The sequence below is a fragment of the Phoxinus phoxinus genome, assembly GCF_949152265.1.
Source record: "Phoxinus phoxinus genome assembly, chromosome: 9".
Lineage (NCBI taxonomy): Eukaryota > Metazoa > Chordata > Actinopteri > Cypriniformes > Leuciscidae > Phoxinus > Phoxinus phoxinus.
Window position 1 is genome coordinate 561,744 of NC_136884.1, and position 18,257 is coordinate 580,000.

General features: G+C 41.3%; 2 protein-coding genes across 2 annotated transcripts in view; both read right to left on the reverse strand.

Moving 5' to 3' along the window:
- Positions 1 to 1,040: 1,040 nt before the first annotated feature.
- On the reverse strand, positions 1,041 to 10,086 carry naga (N-acetylgalactosaminidase, alpha). Its single transcript, XM_079622796.1, has 9 exons — positions 9,871 to 10,086; positions 8,630 to 8,786; positions 6,193 to 6,333; positions 5,499 to 5,710; positions 4,684 to 4,778; positions 4,137 to 4,298; positions 3,347 to 3,544; positions 1,965 to 2,105; positions 1,041 to 1,530 (listed from the first exon to the last, which is right to left on the reverse strand). Exons 2-9 carry the CDS (start codon positions 8,782 to 8,784, stop codon positions 1,318 to 1,320), a joined length of 1,317 nt encoding a protein of 438 aa, XP_079478922.1. The 5' UTR covers positions 8,785 to 8,786; positions 9,871 to 10,086; the 3' UTR covers positions 1,041 to 1,317.
- Positions 10,087 to 12,402: 2,316 nt separating this feature from the next.
- The window catches only part of LOC307004586 (glutamate receptor ionotropic, kainate 2), a 45,563-nt gene continuing 39,708 nt past the window's right edge, over positions 12,403 to 18,257 (reverse strand). Inside the window, exons 15-16 of the mRNA XM_079623902.1 lie at positions 17,062 to 17,312; positions 12,403 to 15,191 (exon numbers count right to left, since the gene is read on the reverse strand). Of these exons, the coding sequence (XP_079480028.1) occupies positions 15,027 to 15,191; positions 17,062 to 17,312 (416 nt within the window). The 3' untranslated portion in view covers positions 12,403 to 15,026. The remainder of the gene's footprint in view (positions 15,192 to 17,061; positions 17,313 to 18,257) is intronic.

Sequence of the window (18,257 nt, forward strand, 5' to 3'; positions counted from 1 at the left end):
CTCTTATATGAAGTGAGGTTTTGTGCCAGTTTGGCCAATTTAATGATTACTCTGAAATCACTGCAAATTGGATTTCACATTTTGTGTTATGTTGCGGGTCAATTTGACCCGTTTCGATTTTCTAGTTGTTGGAAATACTGGTTAACCTATGTTTTTTTTCTTGATATTTTGTGACTTTTTCTCATTTATCATCATGAACATGCATGCAAAGTTTCAACATGCTGATGTGTTTTGACATATACAAACAAAATTACTATACGTTCGTATTATTACTAATAGTGTCAATTTGACCCTCATAGACAGCTATTCAAAAGAAACTGTACAGACACAGAATAAAAACATGTATGTTATGTATGGCAGGGCACTTGTGATGTGAGGTGTGTGTGTGTGTGTGCCCATCCGAGTGCGTGTGAGCAACGTGTGTGAAGTGCAAGACATTCATATGCAGAAAACACACACTTGCTGTGCTCATCATGTCAGAAGTAACTTCTTGACTTTATGAAATGAGTCTACAAAACTAAAGTTGAGCCAACTTAGGAAAAGTAAACATTATTTTCATTATACAGCTAAATTTAATTGATCAGTTATGAGGTTCTAAGCATAAAATGTAAAAAAAAAAAAACAGTATAATGTTAATCAATAATAATACAATTTTGTCAAAACAAAACAGTTTTAAAAAATGGTTAAAAAACATTTTCATGAATCATATGTTCATATATATGTTGTTGTTGTAATGTTTGACAAAGTTTACAATTTGTACCTGAATCTTTGTTGTTTTCATTGTGTCATTTTTGAGGAATTGTATTGAATCCAATTAGGGTCAATTTGACCCGAAGCATAAGGGGTGTACACAGAAATCCAACACAACACAAGGGTTAACTGAGAAACTGTGGTCCAGGGTTGAGGAACTGGAAGCACATGTTCAGTGGGTTCATATTTTTGGTTTAATGAACAGGAATCCAAGCTGCAGCCAATCATCATCATGACTCTAACCAATCAGGGTTAAGCATCAATCAACCACTAGCGTACAAATCCGTCTGTGAGTCTGACCATCATTTGTGTTTATTTGAGTTCAAATACAGTATCACACACACATCACCGAATGCGTCACGATCGCCGAAAGCGACTTGAAATATGAATTTGCACAAATGAGATGCTAGCGTTAGGCTTCTTATTAAAATCAATGCAAAAACATTCATGGAAACTCATTCAACAGACATTCACTTAAAAAAATTACATTTAAAAAAAAAACAAGTGAGGCACGTTTGATTGGCGAAAAGTCCCTGAGTGCGTAGTTATCTTCATTTCCAAAAACAATCAAAGCACTAGAGGGGCGTAGGCCTCATTAGCATATCGATGGAACTTCGGACCTATCAGCTTCTCGCTGAATCGACCAGGCTCCGCCCCTTTCCACCAATCAGCTGCTGGATAGATGTACCACATGACCACACCGGACGGGTTGACTGACACGACGAACTCTGTGGTGTCCTTCAGTTCAGGCAGACGCTTCTCCGGAAACACATCGAACGCCTGAGAGAGAGAGAGAGAGAGAGAGAGAGAGAGAGAGAGAGAGAGAGAGAGAGAGAGAGAGAGAGAGAGAGAGTGAGTGTGTGTGTGTGTGTGAGAGAGTGAGTGAGTGAGAGAGAGTGAGTGAGTGAGTGAGTGAGTGAGTGAGTGAGTGAGTGAGTGAGTGAGTGAGTGAGTGAGTGAGTGAGAGATTTCCATGTCATTGACCAGTATAGAAAGTAAAGTAAGATTTTAGTAAACCCTTTACCCTTTTGTATTAGTTGATAAAGTTTTAAATATGGATATTTTTCTTACATGAACGCATCGCTTCACTTCAGAAGGACTTTTATGATGGACAGATGCACTTTTATGGACTTCCAAAAATATATATCCATTGACTCCCAGTATAAAGTCTATATAGAGTGTGTTTGTCAGCTCGTCAGTGTTGAAAGGCTCACCTCATAGACTCCAGCTGTGTATCCCAGCGTCTTCAGAGACGTCATGTATCGATACGGCATGTCTGTCCTCCTGCTGAAGAACACCAGAGCGCTGGCTCCGTTAGAGAGAGGCCGGAGGTACACCTCAATCCCACTCTTCTCCTGAGAAACACAAGCATCGCGTCAGACTCTGCCCATCATGCACTCTATTCAACATATCAGGTCAAACATGCTCTCATGTTTATATCATATGATATAGTTATGCAATCTCACACGAGTGCAAATGTGATACTGATTTTATATAACAGTTCAATTAAAAAAAGAAGTTAATTTTCTGTTATATTTAAGACTTTTTTTGCTCAATAAGTTCAACAAGCTCTAGATTCGTTTCTGAATGAATCAGCGTTTTGAACGAATCAATCGGGTGAACCAACGACTCAATGACTCATTCATAAAGAGAGCCATTTACTTCATTCCTGATGAATCAGCGTTTTGAATGAAAAAATCATATTTTGTGTATAGTTTGCCTAGAAGTGAAAATTCAGAGTTTTTTTCTACATTTACTCATGTGGTTTTAAACCTGTATGACTTTCTTTCTTTAGTGGAACAAAGATATTTAGAAGAATGTCGGTAATCAATGAGTAATAAATTCTATGTTGAATCTCATAAAATACATCTCTCTAAAGCTATTTTCCTATTTGATGCCATTCTCATTTAACACAATAATGACTTTAAATGAACTTTTGAGGGTAATTTCTCAGGCGATTTTCATGTGCGATTAATTAATCCGCATGTCATGTAATTAATTAGGTAAAGAAATGTAATCGCTCGACATCTACTTGTTAAATCTGACCCTTCTTTTTACCTGTAGTGTCTTGGATTAAAATATTATTAAATAAATAAATAAAATAAATAAATTATAAATTATAACCATTATTAATAAAGTAATACAAATCTGTTTAAATAATAAATGCTACAATATTTAAAAAAAAAAAAATACAGTGGTGTAAAAGTGAGTACATTTATCAATATTTTGAATTAGCTTTCATTTTTATATTTTTAGTGTTAGTTTTTTTGTTTTGTTTTTAAATCTTGCTTTTTTTATTTTCAACTAATATTTAATACTTAATTTAATGTTTTTTTAATAGTCTTAGTTTTAGTCTTAATACCCGTGCATTTTTATTAATCTTTTGAATTAGCTATTATTTTTATATTTTTAGTATTCATTTTAGTTTCATTTTAGCAATTTGCTTTTGTCATTAAGTTTTTTTAGGTTTAGTTTTTATTTATTTAATTTAGTTTAATGTTTTCAACTAAAATGTATGTTTCATTTACCGCTTTTAACAGTCCTAGCTAACCCTGCTACAGTGCAAGAGTGCGCCCCAATCCCGTGGATCATTGACCTTGATCAGGCGTCTGCCCTGGACGCCCCGCTGGTCCTGATTGATGCCGATGGCCACTTTATTCTGCAGGATTGCGCGAGCGCCGCTGCTAATCGTACGCAGGTCGTTGGACATGAAGAGAGGCGCGGCCATGATCGCCCACAGCGCCATCTGAGCGCGCGATTGGTCCAGGCTGAGGCCGAAGTCTCCAATCAGCAACTGAGGATGATGCAAATGAGCATAAATCATTAGCATAAATCATTAGCATAAATCGTGGCTGCATTTACACTGCAAGTCTTGATGCACAGATCCGATCTTTTGACCATATGTGACCCTGGACCACAAAACCAGTCATTTTTTGAAATTGAGAGCTATACATCAACAAAAGCTGAATAAATAATCTCTCCACTGATGTGTGGTGTGTTAGGATAGGACAATATTTGGTCGAGACACAACTATTGAAAATCTGGAAAAAAATGTAAACATTGAGAAAATCTCCTTTAAAGTTGTGCATTTATGTTCACGATTGTGCTGCATTCACTCACAAAAATACATGTTTTATATATTTACGGTAGGAGATTTACTAAATATCTTCATGGAACATGATCTTAATATCCTCATGATTTTTGGCATAAAAGAGAAATGGATAATTTTGACCCATACGATGTATAGTTGGATATTGCCACAGATATACCCGTGCGGCTCCAGACTGGGTTTGGCAGATTTGTGTGTTTACACGAGTGTGTGTAAATCCGCTCCGTCAGATGCGAGTACGAGAGGGTGTGTGTTGTGCCGGAGACGATGAGCTCACCATGTCGGGGTCGTTCCACTGTCCCGGGCCGGCCGCGGGTTGCAGAACGTCCTGATTCTCAAAGAACCAGTCCACGATTCCCAGTACACTATCCCACGAGTCCTGGATGTCCGCGTAGTTACGCCACAGGTTACAGATCTGACCCAGCTGTGTGTAGTTCACCTGAGGAACACACACATCACTAGATCAATAGAGACACCAGAATAACAATATTCATGATCCTGAAGCTGAAAATACTGAATTATTTTAGACGAATATGCTCGTGATGTCACTGACTAGATATATTTAAATAATGTCGGCCACTTTTACTGGTAACATCAGACATCTGGCATTATCAGGACCCACAAATATGCATTATACATTATATTCAACATTATATATATTAGTGTAATGCAGTTCTGACACTAAAACACTATTTAGGCTGAACTATCCACGATATATATTGATGCATTCTTGTGTTTCGACATATTGTGACACGATACTCCCCTATTAATCCTCTAAAACACCCATCATGCCTCAGACCACAGATACTGCAGTACACACTCACTTTAGGAGGGAGTCCGCCCTGGTAGGCGGGCCAGCTGCAGGAGTAGCCAATGGGACGGCCCGTAGCGTTCAGGGCCTTCGACATCATTGGATAGCCTGTGTTTGCATATAATCAACCAGAGACTCTGAGAACAGCAGATTTTGAATCCGAGCGTGTATCAAACATAGACGGTATAATAATAACATCTGCACTGTGAAAAACTCTTTATGAATAACGGAGATTTGACTTGACGTGATTTCAGCAAACGAGGCTATGAGCTATGAGCTTTTACCTGTTCTTGGATCAGTTTTATAAATCTGCACACATTTAATGGCACATGTGTATAATTAATGGTCTCCTATTGGTCTGATTCACTGCATTACTGTTTTGTTCACCAACATGTGGGATTTTGAGAGTGAATCATTTCACTAAACAATTGGTTTTAATTGAATAAAAGTTTTGAAAAGCTTAATTTCTCCCATTCCTGCCTATTATTCTCTTTCACAGAGTCTTGCTGTAGTTCTCAGGCTCGACTAGAACATGTTCTCCTGCTGGAATGTTGATTATTCTCCATTGTTGCGGCTCCTCTCTTCCCAGTCTGTCAGTAACGCTCTGTTTACTTCCTGTCTCTATGAAGCCCCGCCTTCTGAAAAGCACACTGTGCTCTGATTGGTCGGCTGGAGCAGTGTGTTGTGATTGGTCGAGTGTGTTTGGGAAATGTCCCGCCCCTTACCATAACCGCCAGTTTAACACACTACTAACTAACTCACCCAGGCCCCGCCCCTTTATTCTGCGCATTAATTATTATAATGAGGAACATCGTGTTGTTCCCTCACCTAGCTCCTGATAGGTGGAGTTTGAGTAACACCCGTCCAGCTTGAGCATGTCGATTCCCCAGTCCGCAAACGTCTGAGCGTCCGTCTGCACTTTATCCAGAGTTGTTCCGGGATATCCGCCACACGTGTGTGTGCCGATGTCTCCATAAATGCCCAGCTTTAACCCGCGGTCGTGGATGTACCGCGACAAGCGAGGAATGCCTCGTGGAAACCTGCAGATCGATTCACAATAACGTGAGATGAAGGAGCAGAGCATCTATAGAGCTGCACGAGTAATCACAACTCCCACGTTAAAGGTGCAGTGTGTAAGTTTAGCGGCATCTAGTGGTGAGGTTGCGAATCACACCCAACAGAAGTTACGGTGGCCGACAGGAAGTGATGTCGTGGTCTGAGACAGCAGAGAGTAGCCAGTTAAACAATGAGGTTTCTTTACAAAGATAAATTCAGAAATTATGTTTACTTAATTATTCAGTAAAACGATGTTGTTGTAAATATTATTGTTACTCGTTCATCATTGTGTCGGTGTTTTATTCGCTGACTTTAGTGCTTCTTATCATGAGGAACAACATAGTGACGAAACTCATTTGTCCGTTCAGGGCCACCGTAGAAACATGTGATTAGTGATAGTGTGATTAATTGTGCAGCCCGCCTCTACTATCAGAAGGTCAGAGGTCAGAAGGTCAGAGGTCAGCACCGTTTGGGGTCGGCCTGCAGTCGGCCCTGATTGTCTCTCTCTTTGGAGGACCAGCAGTCGTCGATGTTGATGTAGACGTAACCCAGCTCTCTCCAGCCGTCCTCCGCCAGCCTGTCCGCCATGTCTGTGAACAACGTCTCGCTGCCGGGGGACAACACACACACACACACGCACACACACACACACACACACGCACACACACACGCGCACGCACAGACACACACACACACACACATTATTAGATGAAAAACTTAGACTAGAAGAACATTAGAAACGTCGCCTTCCTTGGTAACGAACTGAAATAAATTAAAGTTAATGCAATACAATTATTAACTAGTTATTAACAAATAATCTATAACTGAAGTAAAACTGAAATAGCCTAAATAACCAAATAGTGATGTAAAAAATGTTTAGGCCTGTTAAACGATTAATCGCATCCAAAATAAAAGTTTGTGTTTACATAATAAATGTGTGTGTATTTATATATTTAAATACACATATTTAAGAAATATTTGCATGTACATACTGTAGTATTTTAAATATTTAAATATTTTATATATAATACATTTTTATATACATTTTTCTTGAATATATACATGAACGTGTGTGTATTTAAATATATAAAATAATTATACACAGTACACACACATTTATTATGTAAACAGAAAACTTTTATTTTGGATGCGAATAATCGTTTAACAGCCCTAAAAATGTTATAATAAAAAATAATAAAAAAAATAAAAAAAATGGAAATGGAAATATTAATATAAAAGCGAATTCAAAATATTAATAAAAAGTTTACAAATATTTTAATTAACTGAAATAAAGCTGAAATAAAAAAATGGATATATATTAGATAAGAAAACAAAGTAAACGGAAATTAGAAATGGTGCCTTGGCAAAAAACTGAAAGAATTTTTAATTAAAGCTACAATTAAAATAAATTTAACCTAAATGGATGAAAAACTAATAGAACTCACAAAAGCACATAGCGAAATTATTAAAAAACAAACTTGAACTGAAATATGTGATCTAAAGGTTCTGGATCAGTGATATATGAGATCTAAAGGTTCTGGATCAGTGATATATGCGATCTAAAGGTTCTGGATCAGTGATATATGAGATCTAAAGGTTCTGGATCAGTGATATATGTGATCTAAAGGTTCTGGATCAGTGATATATGCGATCTAAAGGTTCTGGATCAGTGATATATGTGATCTAAAGGTTCTGGATCAGTGATATATGTGATCTAAAGGTTCTGGATCAGTGATATATGCGATCTAAAGGTTCTGGATCAGTGATATATGCGATCTAAAGGTTCTGGATCAGTGATATATGAGATCTAAAGGTTCTGGATCAGTGATATATGTGATCTAAAGGTTCTGGATCAGTGATATATGCGATCTAAAGGTTCTGGATCAGTGATATATGCGATCTAAAGGTTCTGGATCAGTGATATATGTGATCTGAAGGTTCTGGATCAGTGATATATGAGATCTAAAGGTTCTGGATCAGTGATATATGTGATCTAAAGGTTCTGGATCAGTGATATATGCGATCTAAAGGTTCTGGATCAGTGATATATGCGATCTAAAGGTTCTGGATCAGTGATATATGTGATCTAAAGGTTCTGGATCAGTGATATATGAGATCTAAAGGTTCTGGATCAGTGATATATGAGATCTAAAGGTTCTGGATCAGTGATATATGAGATCTAAAGGCTGGTTCTGGATCAGTGATATATGAGATCTAAAGGCTGGTTCTGGATCAGTGATATATGAGATCTAAAGGCTGGTTCTGGATCAGTGATATATGAGATCTAAAGGTTCTGGATCAGTGATATATGAGATCTAAAGGTTCTGGATCAGTGATATATGAGATCTAAAGGTTCTGGATCAGTGATATATGAGATCTAAAGGTTCTGGATCAGTGATATATGAGATCTAAAGGTTCTGGATCAGTGATATATGCGATCTAAAGGTTCTGGATCAGTGATATATGCGATCTAAAGGTTCTGGATCAGTGATATATGAGATCTAAAGGTTCTGGATCAGTGATATATGCGATCTAAAGGTTCTGGATCAGTGATATATGCGATCTAAAGGTTCTGGATCAGTGATATATGCGATCTAAAGGCTGGTTCTGGATCAGTGATATATGAGATCTAAAGGTTCTGGATCAGTGATATATGTGATCTAAAGGTTCTGGATCAGTGATATATGCGATCTAAAGGTTCTGGATCAGTGATATATGCGATCTAAAGGTTCTGGATCAGTGATATATGAGATCTAAAGGTTCTGGATCAGTGATATATGCAATCTAAAGGCTGGTTCTGGATCAGTGATATATGCGATCTAAAGGTTCTGGATCAGTGATATATGAGATCTAAAGGTTCTGGATCAGTGATATATGCAATCTAAAGGCTGGTTCTGGATCACCTGATGCAGTTCTGCGGGTCGTTCTGACAGTCGATGTCACAGCGGAAGCGTTCCCATGCCAACCAGCCCATGGGAGGGGTCCTCATCAGACCGTTATCCAGAGCCAGGGCGGCCGAGGAGAACGCCAGAACCAGAGTCAGTGCGCACCGCTGCATTTCTGAAACACATTAACACTCAATCTGAGGACATGGCCTTTCAAATCAACATGTCTTGAGTTCAGAAAGTCTTCCTTGTATTCATTACTCCAGTGAGCTCATTGTTTCTGCATTCAATTATTACATTGTGTAAATTACATTTTTAGCTAACTGTGATTTGGATATGTACATTTCTGAAATACATAACTTGTAAACTGTAATATAGACTCATGCACTTTCTGTAAAGCTGCTTTGAAATTATGTGTATTGTGAAAAGCGCTGTACAAATAAATGTGAATTTAATTTAATTGAATTACCTGACAGGAAGAAAGAATGTAATTTTGTCAAGTCACATTTATTTATGCAGATTGTATTGAATTCAATTATGAAACGCCTTCAACTTTACATGTGACATTATTTAGATCAAGTCAGTTTAATGTCAAATACAACAACACTATATAAAATGTAAACAAATGTAACAATGAACATTATAATTGGAATTTTTGACACAAACACTGAATGATTACAACAATAATGTGGAATTAGACTATTATATTATATTTTATATCATATTTTACGCCATATTGTATTATGACGATTATATTTTGCACTATTAAAGCTTTATTTGAATGTCTGTTGTAAACATCATGAGAGAAACACCTGTCAGTGTCACATGACTCATGATACACACGTGACTTTCACACACACACACACACACACACACACACACACACACACACACACACACACAGGTAATAAGCAAACATCCTTAAGCTGCGAACCCTAACCTTTAAAAACAATCTTCCACACTTTATAAATATACATATCTACATACTGGAACAAACAGCGATATCAATCTCATTTTTAATAATAATTCATCACGATAAATGAGCACGTCTTTACTTCCTGGAAGACACTTCCTGCTAGAATGCACAACACGAATCTAGATGTGCATCGCATACATTATAGCATATAAATGAAGAATAGTTTAAATCTCCACATGCATTGATATTCTATAGAACTGCGTTGATCAGATGAATCAGAATAGAGTTTAAAAACTGAATGAAACTGATGATGCACGCGATCGATTATGGTTTCATCGCTCACCGGATCCGGATCCAGATCTTCTCTCACTCCGGATCAAATGTCACTGCTTTTCTGGGTCGGATCGGTTCAGTTCTGCTGCTGGAAATATCTCTCTCTCTCTCTCTCTCTCTCTGTGTGTGTGTGTGTGTGTGTGTGTGTGAGATACAGCCGGTCATGTGACCGCACATGTCATGTGACGCAGCATCAGCTGACCGATGGTTCATGAGGAAGTTCCACATACAAAACATTTCGATTTTAATCTAAATTGTTGTGATGTTACAAGTAAAATCAAATAAACTATTAGAGCCTGTAATATTATTAAAGTCCCCATGAAATCAAAATGGACAGTGCCTATATTTTTTTTATGACATATTACAATATTTTAAGCTATTAGGCTATATAAATAAATGCACATCGTATATCCTCATAATCTTGAATCAAAATAACTTCCCCTCCTTCTTGCATCAACATCTCTTTATAGACGGTCTTATAGAGTAAATCCTCCATTCATTTTCTCCACAGGGAAATCGATTTTTAACCATAACTTTAATAAATTTTACATTAACTTTAATAAACCATTAAAGACAGCCTTACTGTGAGATACGAGGTTGATAATCAATGTTTTTTTTATTCTGCTGATGCCATCAAATTGCTTTATTTCAGCTTATTTTTTTAAATAATCATGTTTAAGAGTGTAATTCCCCGTGAAAACTACATTACCCATGATGCTGTGCAGAAAATTTAACCAATCAGTCGAAAAAAAAGCAACTAAGCCAAAATAGCTCTTTAGCCCCGCCCACTCCCATGAAATGGAGTCGATATACCTATACGCTAAATGAGTAGTTATATATTTCTCCATTATTAATTCGATCATGCTGTTTGCAATGCTTAATGGGATTGTAGTTCTTTTCCTCACTAAAGCCTTTAAGTGTCTTTGTCTTTGTGTTGTGACTCTCCCCGTAGCTGGTTCTCTGATGACCTGTCACTCTGATGAGATCAGCCAATAGCAAACCACAATCATCCAATCAATTCCCCACGGACAAAAGCAAGCCCCGCCCACATTTGTTCTTGTTCTAGAAGCGTTTCACTCGATATACGGCACAATAAGAGAGTAAAATCCAGCGCAACTTCCCTTTCATACTGACTTTAAGCAACAGACAGTCCAGTTGATCTAGAATAACTTGATTTACAATTAAACACTTAAAAAACACACACACACACACACACACAGAAATGAAACGACACGTTCTACACAGTATAATCTCTTTTTTTATTACAAGATGAGCTTGAACAGTTCTCCACCCGATGCTAATTTGCACATGGTTCTTTTCCAAAGGTCCCTGTAGATTAAACCCGGTTCGGAGAAATCCTAGCGTTTGCTCAGCACACTATTATACAGTAGAGAGACTCGCCGTCAGGAAAACACAAACATCAGCAACACGGAAACAGAACATATGTTTGTAAAACAACAAAGGAGGTTTGTACCCAGACAGCAGCACAGTGTCGACTCGGATCCGGGCCACATCCGGTGTGAGCCAGATGTGGGCCGAATGTGGACCGGATGAGAGCTAGATGTGGGTCAGATGTGGGTCAAATGTGGGCCGGATGTGGACCGGATGAGAGCTAGATGTGGGTCAGATGTGGGTGAGATGTGGGCCAGATGTGGACCGGATGAGAGCTAGATGTGGGCCAGATGTGGACCGGATGAGAGCTAGATGTGGGCCAGATGTGGACCGGATGAGAGCTAGATGTGGGTCAGATGTGGGCCGGATGAGAGCTAGATGTGGGTCAGATGTGGGCCAGATGTGGGCCAGATGTGGGCCGGATGTGGACCGGATGAGAGCTAGATGTGGGTCAGATGTGGGTGAGATGTGGGCCGGATGTGGACCGGATGAGAGCTAGATGTGGGTGAGATGTGGGCCAGATGTGGGCCGGATGTGAGCCGGATGTGAGCCGGATGTGGACCGGATGTGGACCAGATGAGAGCTAGATGTGGGTCAGATGTGGGTGAGATGTGGGCCGGATGTGGACCGGATGAGAGCTAGATGTGGGCCAGATGTGGGCCGGATGTGAGCCGGATGTGAGCCGGATGTGGACCGGATGTGGACCGGATGAGAGCTAGATGTGGGCCGGATGTGGACCGGATGAGAGCTAGATGTGGGTCAGATGTGGGTGAGATGTGGGCCGGATGTGGACCGGATGAGAGCTAGATGTGGGTCAGATGTGGGTGAGATGTGGGCCGGATGTGGACCGGATGAGAGCTAGATGTGGGTGAGATGTGGGCCAGATGTGGGCCGAATGTGAGCCGGATGTGAGCCGGATGTGGACCGGATGTGGACCAGATGAGAGCTAGATGTGGACCGGATGTGGGCCGGATGAGAGCTAGATGTGGACCGGATGAGAGCTAGATGTGGACCGGATGAGAGCTAGATGTGGACCGGATGAGAGCTAGATGTGGACCGGATGAGAGCTAGATGTGGACCGGATGAGAGCTAGATGTGGGCCGGATGTGAGCCGGATGTGGACCGGATGAGAGCCGGATGTGGGCCGGATGAGAGCTAGATGTGGGCCGTATATGGGGCAGCACTATGTTGCTGTCTGGGATAGAGACGCTGCTTGCTCTCGGCTGGATGGACGTGCATATGTGTGTATGTGTGTATGTGTGTGTGTGTGTGGGGCGTCTAATGCGCGGCTGTCCTCGTTAACCTACATAGGCATCAGACACGGCAATATAAAGATTTACTACAAAATTTGTCTGTACAAAAACTGCTTTTCTCTTTTTTTCTCGTTATAAATCTCCGTTGAATGACAAACAAAGTGGAGTTGCCTGTGGCAGACAGAATGGACGCTGCTAGTAGAAAGTTTTCCTAGAAAAGTTGAAGTTTATCGACAGAACTTTGGTTTGAGTCGTTGATCATCATGACACCGAGTGTGAATGCGGCTGCGTCCCAGATCGCGAGGAATCACTAAAGAAGCATGATCTATAGAGTATGAATGCGACCCGGATGTAGTGCATTTGCCATGTTGTCATTATCCTTCATAGTGTCCATCAGATGCACACTTCAGAATCCCGCTGGTAGTCGTAGGTCGTACGGGTACTTTTTCATGAGTACTGTAAATTCAGACATACTTACGGTTTTTCGCTTACTATATAGTAGTAGTAAGTTTGTGATTTAGGACGCAGCCCGCGACATACATCTGACGGACATTGTTTCATGGATTTTATTGGTGCCTTCAAGTCTGCTTTTCTTTGCGCTCCAACGGGTCATTTTGACCCGAAACTCATTTTTACAAATCGAGTGTTGATCAGAGGGGTTCGAGACTCCAGGACTTTTGTCGCACTTGAACCACGAATACACACAAGACAAATTGAAAGGATTCGAGGAGTTTTGTGGTTGAAATTTAAGAAAGTAACAAATCCTTCTCTCGGGTCAATTTGACCCCATTAGGAATGAATGGAACGCAAGGAATGCTTCAGTTCACATAGAAAAACATAAAAACGCTCAAAATTCGAACTAAAAATGCTAAAACTTGACCAAAAAATATTTTATAATGTCTACATGTGTATCTGAATGCTCACTGAAGAGAAACTGGCTTTAGGACCCAGAGGAACAGCTCATCTGCTCCATATAGAGATATAAGCCCACCTAGAGTCATCAAATATCATCTTATATTAATATTTTTCCACAAGAGGTCGACAAAGACTCCCAATGTAAGATATTTAGAGCTGAATTAAAAGGTTTATGCATGAAATTCTGAGTTATTTTGAATTTAAGTTGGGGAATGGGAGTTGTGAGGAATCTGCTTTTATAGGTAAATCAAAATAAATAAATAAAATATCCAAAAATAGTATCAAAATGAAATAAAATAAGCTTTCTGGACAAAAAAAAAACAAAAAACATAATTTTAGGGCATCTGGTCATTTTGACCCGCGAGGGAAAGATGTGTTACAAAGTGTGAGGAAAAGATGAAGGTTTTTTAAAGACATTATTGCGTAAGATCATTTTAATTAAATTAATTTCTGTGTTTAAAACATTCTGCCTTCCAGCTTTAGCGGTCTCCTGCTCGTCATTTTGTTGCATTGGTGCTAAAAGCTTCCTGTATTTGTCAGTGAGTGAAAAGGAAAGAAAGTAATTAAGCAATTCATTTCGTTCACGCACATCAGATCATAATTAAGACATCTAACAATTCCTAACATTCCAGGAACGTTCTCTCAAGGTTCTATTTTGAGTAACAAACATTCTAAAAACATTGCAGGAAGGTTTTTGTGTGACAAAACTAATAAGAACTTTCTCTAAAAGTTCATATTAATCTAATTAACGTCTAATAACTAGTGATGCACCGATATTAAAATTTTGGTTGATACCGATAACCGATAATTCTTGATATTTGAAAGCCTATAACCGATATATTGGCCGCTAAATCTAAATCCAAGTTTTTATATCATTTTTGAGAGCCTGATTACAAGAACAAAAGTCTCATCATTAAAATCCACGTCCCAAACACACAATTATGATGATCTCGTTATAATGTTATGAAGCCGATATGACAGACTCACGCTGCACATGTTGAACTGAACCGTATTTTCCTTTTTTAAGTGATTCCAATCATATTTACAGCAACTCAAAACCATAATGTTGAACAGTCGCATCTAAAGTGTCGGAAGGAAATAATACATTACTTATCGGCCAATATATCGGTTATCGGCTTTCAAATATAAAGAATGATCGGTTATCGGTATAGGCCAAAATTTTCATTTCGGTGCATCCCTAAAAAATAACCCATTATTTATTGGCCAAATTTTCTTAATCCGGCCGATAACGATAAGAGTAAAAATGAACATATACATCGGCCGATACCGATATGGTGGCCGATATATCGTGCATCCCTACGAATAACGTCTAATAAACCTTCCGAGAAGGTTCTGGGAGTCTGTCGTCATCAGGCAGCATTTCTCTCACATCAAGACTGATCCGCTTAAAACATCGACTTCATCTCACAGCATCCGACATGTCTTTCACAGAGCAAACAGAGATAAGCAACAGAATGAGGACGGTGTGGCGCCGAAGGTCCAGCAGGACGGAGAGTTTCTGAGTCGCTCACGTATCCGGATTTCCACAGGAAACATCTTTGTGTCCGTCGTCTGGACGAGAGTTACAGGAGAATCCCGCGGGATCTCAGGCCATGGTCTCTTTCCCCGGGAGCCTCCTGTCGTTAAACGTGTGCATGTTAATGACCTCTTCTGTTTTCACGATGGCGGGAGGCTGAGGTTTTTGTTTCCGCCGCCGCTGGCATTTCAGAGACACCCGGAGCTCCTCCACCATCGCACTGCAGAACGAGCGCTGGGGAGACATAACAACAGGTCAACACACACACACACACACACACACACACACACACACACACACACACACACACACACACACACACACACACACAAACAAACAAACAAACAAACAGGCAGATTAATGAAGAGAGCCTGAGCTCTATAGAGAACGAGTGCTATAGAGAGAGAACACTTCAGTCACACACACCTAGGGCTGTATCTTTCACCCAGCGCAATTGACTTTGAACACCGACGCATGTATAATTCCTATTCTGCACCCGCGCACAGCAGACTCTTCCCTCTTCCCTCACGCACGTCAGTAAATTAGGGAATGAACTTGCGCTCGGGGGGGCGGTTCAGTGTAAAGAGGAGCGTGTTCCGGCGCAAACGTTCCCTGGTGATATTCTGCAGTTCCAGAAAACACAGTTCCAGTTAAAAGCTCTTAAAGGGAATGTGAGCGGACGCTCTGATTGGTTTATTTCACGTTACGCCCAAACCACACCTATGAGTAATGAAGCGACTTCAGACCAACACATGTTAGATTTGCGTCGGGCGCAAGAGTCGTTTATCCCGCCGGTATAATAGCAACAGCGCCGAGATCCGCCCACAGAGTTACTTGCGTTTCGCGTTTGACACTTGCGTTTCAGAGCGTTACAATAGGGCCCTATAGTTTTATTTTCAGTGAAATAATTACTTAAAGGAACACTCCGACTTTTTGGGACTTTAGCCTATTCAACTTATCCCCCAGAGTTAGATAAGTCCATACATACCTTTTTCATCTCTGTGCGTGCTATAAGTCTGTTTGACGCACCCACCGCTAGCCTAGCTTAGCACAAAGACTGGAGGTAAATGGTTGCAGCACTGCTACTTGGGCGGAGTGATAACCGCAGCACCTGAGACGCGCTCTGAACGAACTCTCTGCTCCTCACCACGGCGCGTCTCAGGTGCTGCGGTTATCACTCCGCCCAAGTAGCAGTGCTTCGCCTTCAGATAATATAGTTCCCAGTATTTATACAGTTAAAATATGTCTGTGTCTCATGTGACTTTGTTTTTTGTACACTCTGTGACTATACAAATCACGACATGTAAATAGGAAAATGTTTGCGTTATTTTGTCACTTATTTGGATTAGTATGCTAGCTGCAACCATTTACATCCAGTCTTTGTGCTAAGCTAGGCTAGCGGTGGGTGCGTCAAACAGACTTATAGCACGCACGGAGATGAAAAAGGTATGTATGGACTTATCTAACTCTGGGGGATACGTTGAATAGGCTAAAGTCCCAAAAAGTCGGAGTGTTCCTTTAAATACTCATTTTCGGGAGTATTGACAAGCAAGACAATGGCGACAAATGTGAAATAAAACGGCATCAGTGACAGGAGCCAAAACTCAGGAGACATAATGGAGGAAAACCAGACTCAGTCAGGGAGTCACTTCAGTGTGTAGTGTGTGTAGTGTTGATCTGTGTGTAGTGTGTGTAGTGTTGATCTGTGTGTAGTGTTGATCTGTGTGTAGTGTGTGTAGTGTTGATCTGTGTGTAGTGTGTGTAGTGTTGATCTGTGTGTAGTGTGTGTAGTGTTGATCTGTGTGTAGTGTGTGTAGTGTTGATCAGTGTGTAGTGTGTGTAGTGTTGATCTGTGTGTAGTGTGTGTAGTGTTGATCTGTGTGTAGTGTGTGTAGTGTTGCTGTTGATCATGTACAGCTCCAGTTATTCTCTATATCAGTGTCAGTGTTTCTGAACTCCTGAAACGCCTCCACTGTAGTCTTGAGTTTCCTCCGGGAACGAACACGTCACAATATTCCTCATTATAATAATTCATAGGCAGAATAAAGGGGCGGGGCCTGGTTGAGTTAGTTAGTAGTGTGTTGTTGAAACCGGCTAAAAGTACCTTCTGGATGTGGGCGTTCTGCCTGGACTTGTAGAGCACCTCGCCGACGGCCACGAACACGGACAGCACGAGCCCGGCGGCCAGAACGATGAAGATCCCGCCGATGTTCTGCACGCCGAGCGCGCTCGCCTCTTTACTCTCCTCCTCCGGACACCCGTTCCCTCGCCACCACTTCTCCTTCATCATGTGCAGCTTCCCCTCCTCCTGCAGCTGCAGGATCGCGATGGTGATGCGGTCCCGATACGGGGAGCCTGCGGGACAGGGGAGCGTCAAACCTGAGTGTGTGTGTGTGTGTGTGTGTGTGTGTGAGTGTGTGTGTGTGTGTGTGTGTGTGTGTGTGTGTGTGTGTGTGTGTGTGTGTGATGGTGATGCGGTCCCGATACGGGGAGCCTGCGGGACAGCAGAGCGTCAAACCTGAGTGTGTGTGTGTGTGTGTGTGTGTGTGTGTGTGTATGTGTGTGTGTGTGTGATGGTGATGCGGTCCCGATACGGGGAGCCTGCGGGACAGGAGAGCGTCGAACCTGAGTGTGTGTGTGTGTGTGTGTGTGTGTGTGTGTGTGATTGTGATGCGGTCCCGATACGGGGAGCCTGCGGGACAGGAGAGCGTCGAACCTGAGTGTGTGTGTGTGTGTGTGTGTGTGTGTGTGAGTGTGTGTGTGTGTGTGTGAGTGTGTGTGTGTGTGTGTGTGTGTGTGTGTGTGATGGTGATGCGGTCCCGATACGGGGAGCCTGCGGGACAGGAGAGCGTCGAACCTGAGTGTGTGTGAGTGTGTGTGTGTGATGGTGATGCCGTCCCGATACGGGGAGCCTGCGGGACAGGAGAGCGTCGAACCTGAGTGTGTGTGTGTGTGTGTGTGTGTGATGGTGATGCCGTCCCGATACGGGGAGCCTGCGGGACAGGAGAGCGTCGAACCTGAGTGTGTGTGTGTGTGTGTGTGTGTGTGATGGTGATGCGGTCCCGATACGGGGAGCCTGCGGGACAGGAGAGCGTCAAACCTGAAAGTGTATGTGTGTGTGTGTGTGTGTGTTTGTGTGTGTGTTTGTGTGTGTGTGTGTGTGTGTGTGTGTGTGTGTGTGTGTGTGTGTTTGTGTGTGTGTGTGTGATGGTGATGCGGTCCCGATACGGGGAGCCTGCGGGACGAGGAGAGCGTCAAACCTGAGAGTGTGTGTGTGTGAGTGTGTGTGTGTGTGCGTAT

Excerpts from the sequence above, each read along its gene's own strand:
- naga (XM_079622796.1), bottom strand. The coding sequence starts at position 8,784 with ATGCAGCGGTGCGCACTGACTCTGGTTCTGGCGTTCTCCTCGGCCGCC. Across the intron at positions 4,299-4,683 it reads AGGGCGGACTCCCTCCTAAA|GTGAACTACACACAGCTGGG; the intron begins GTGAGTGTGTAC and ends TGTGTTCCTCAG. Across the intron at positions 2,106-3,346 it reads AGGGCAGACGCCTGATCAAG|GAGAAGAGTGGGATTGAGGT; the intron begins GTCAATGATCCA and ends TGTGTTTCTCAG.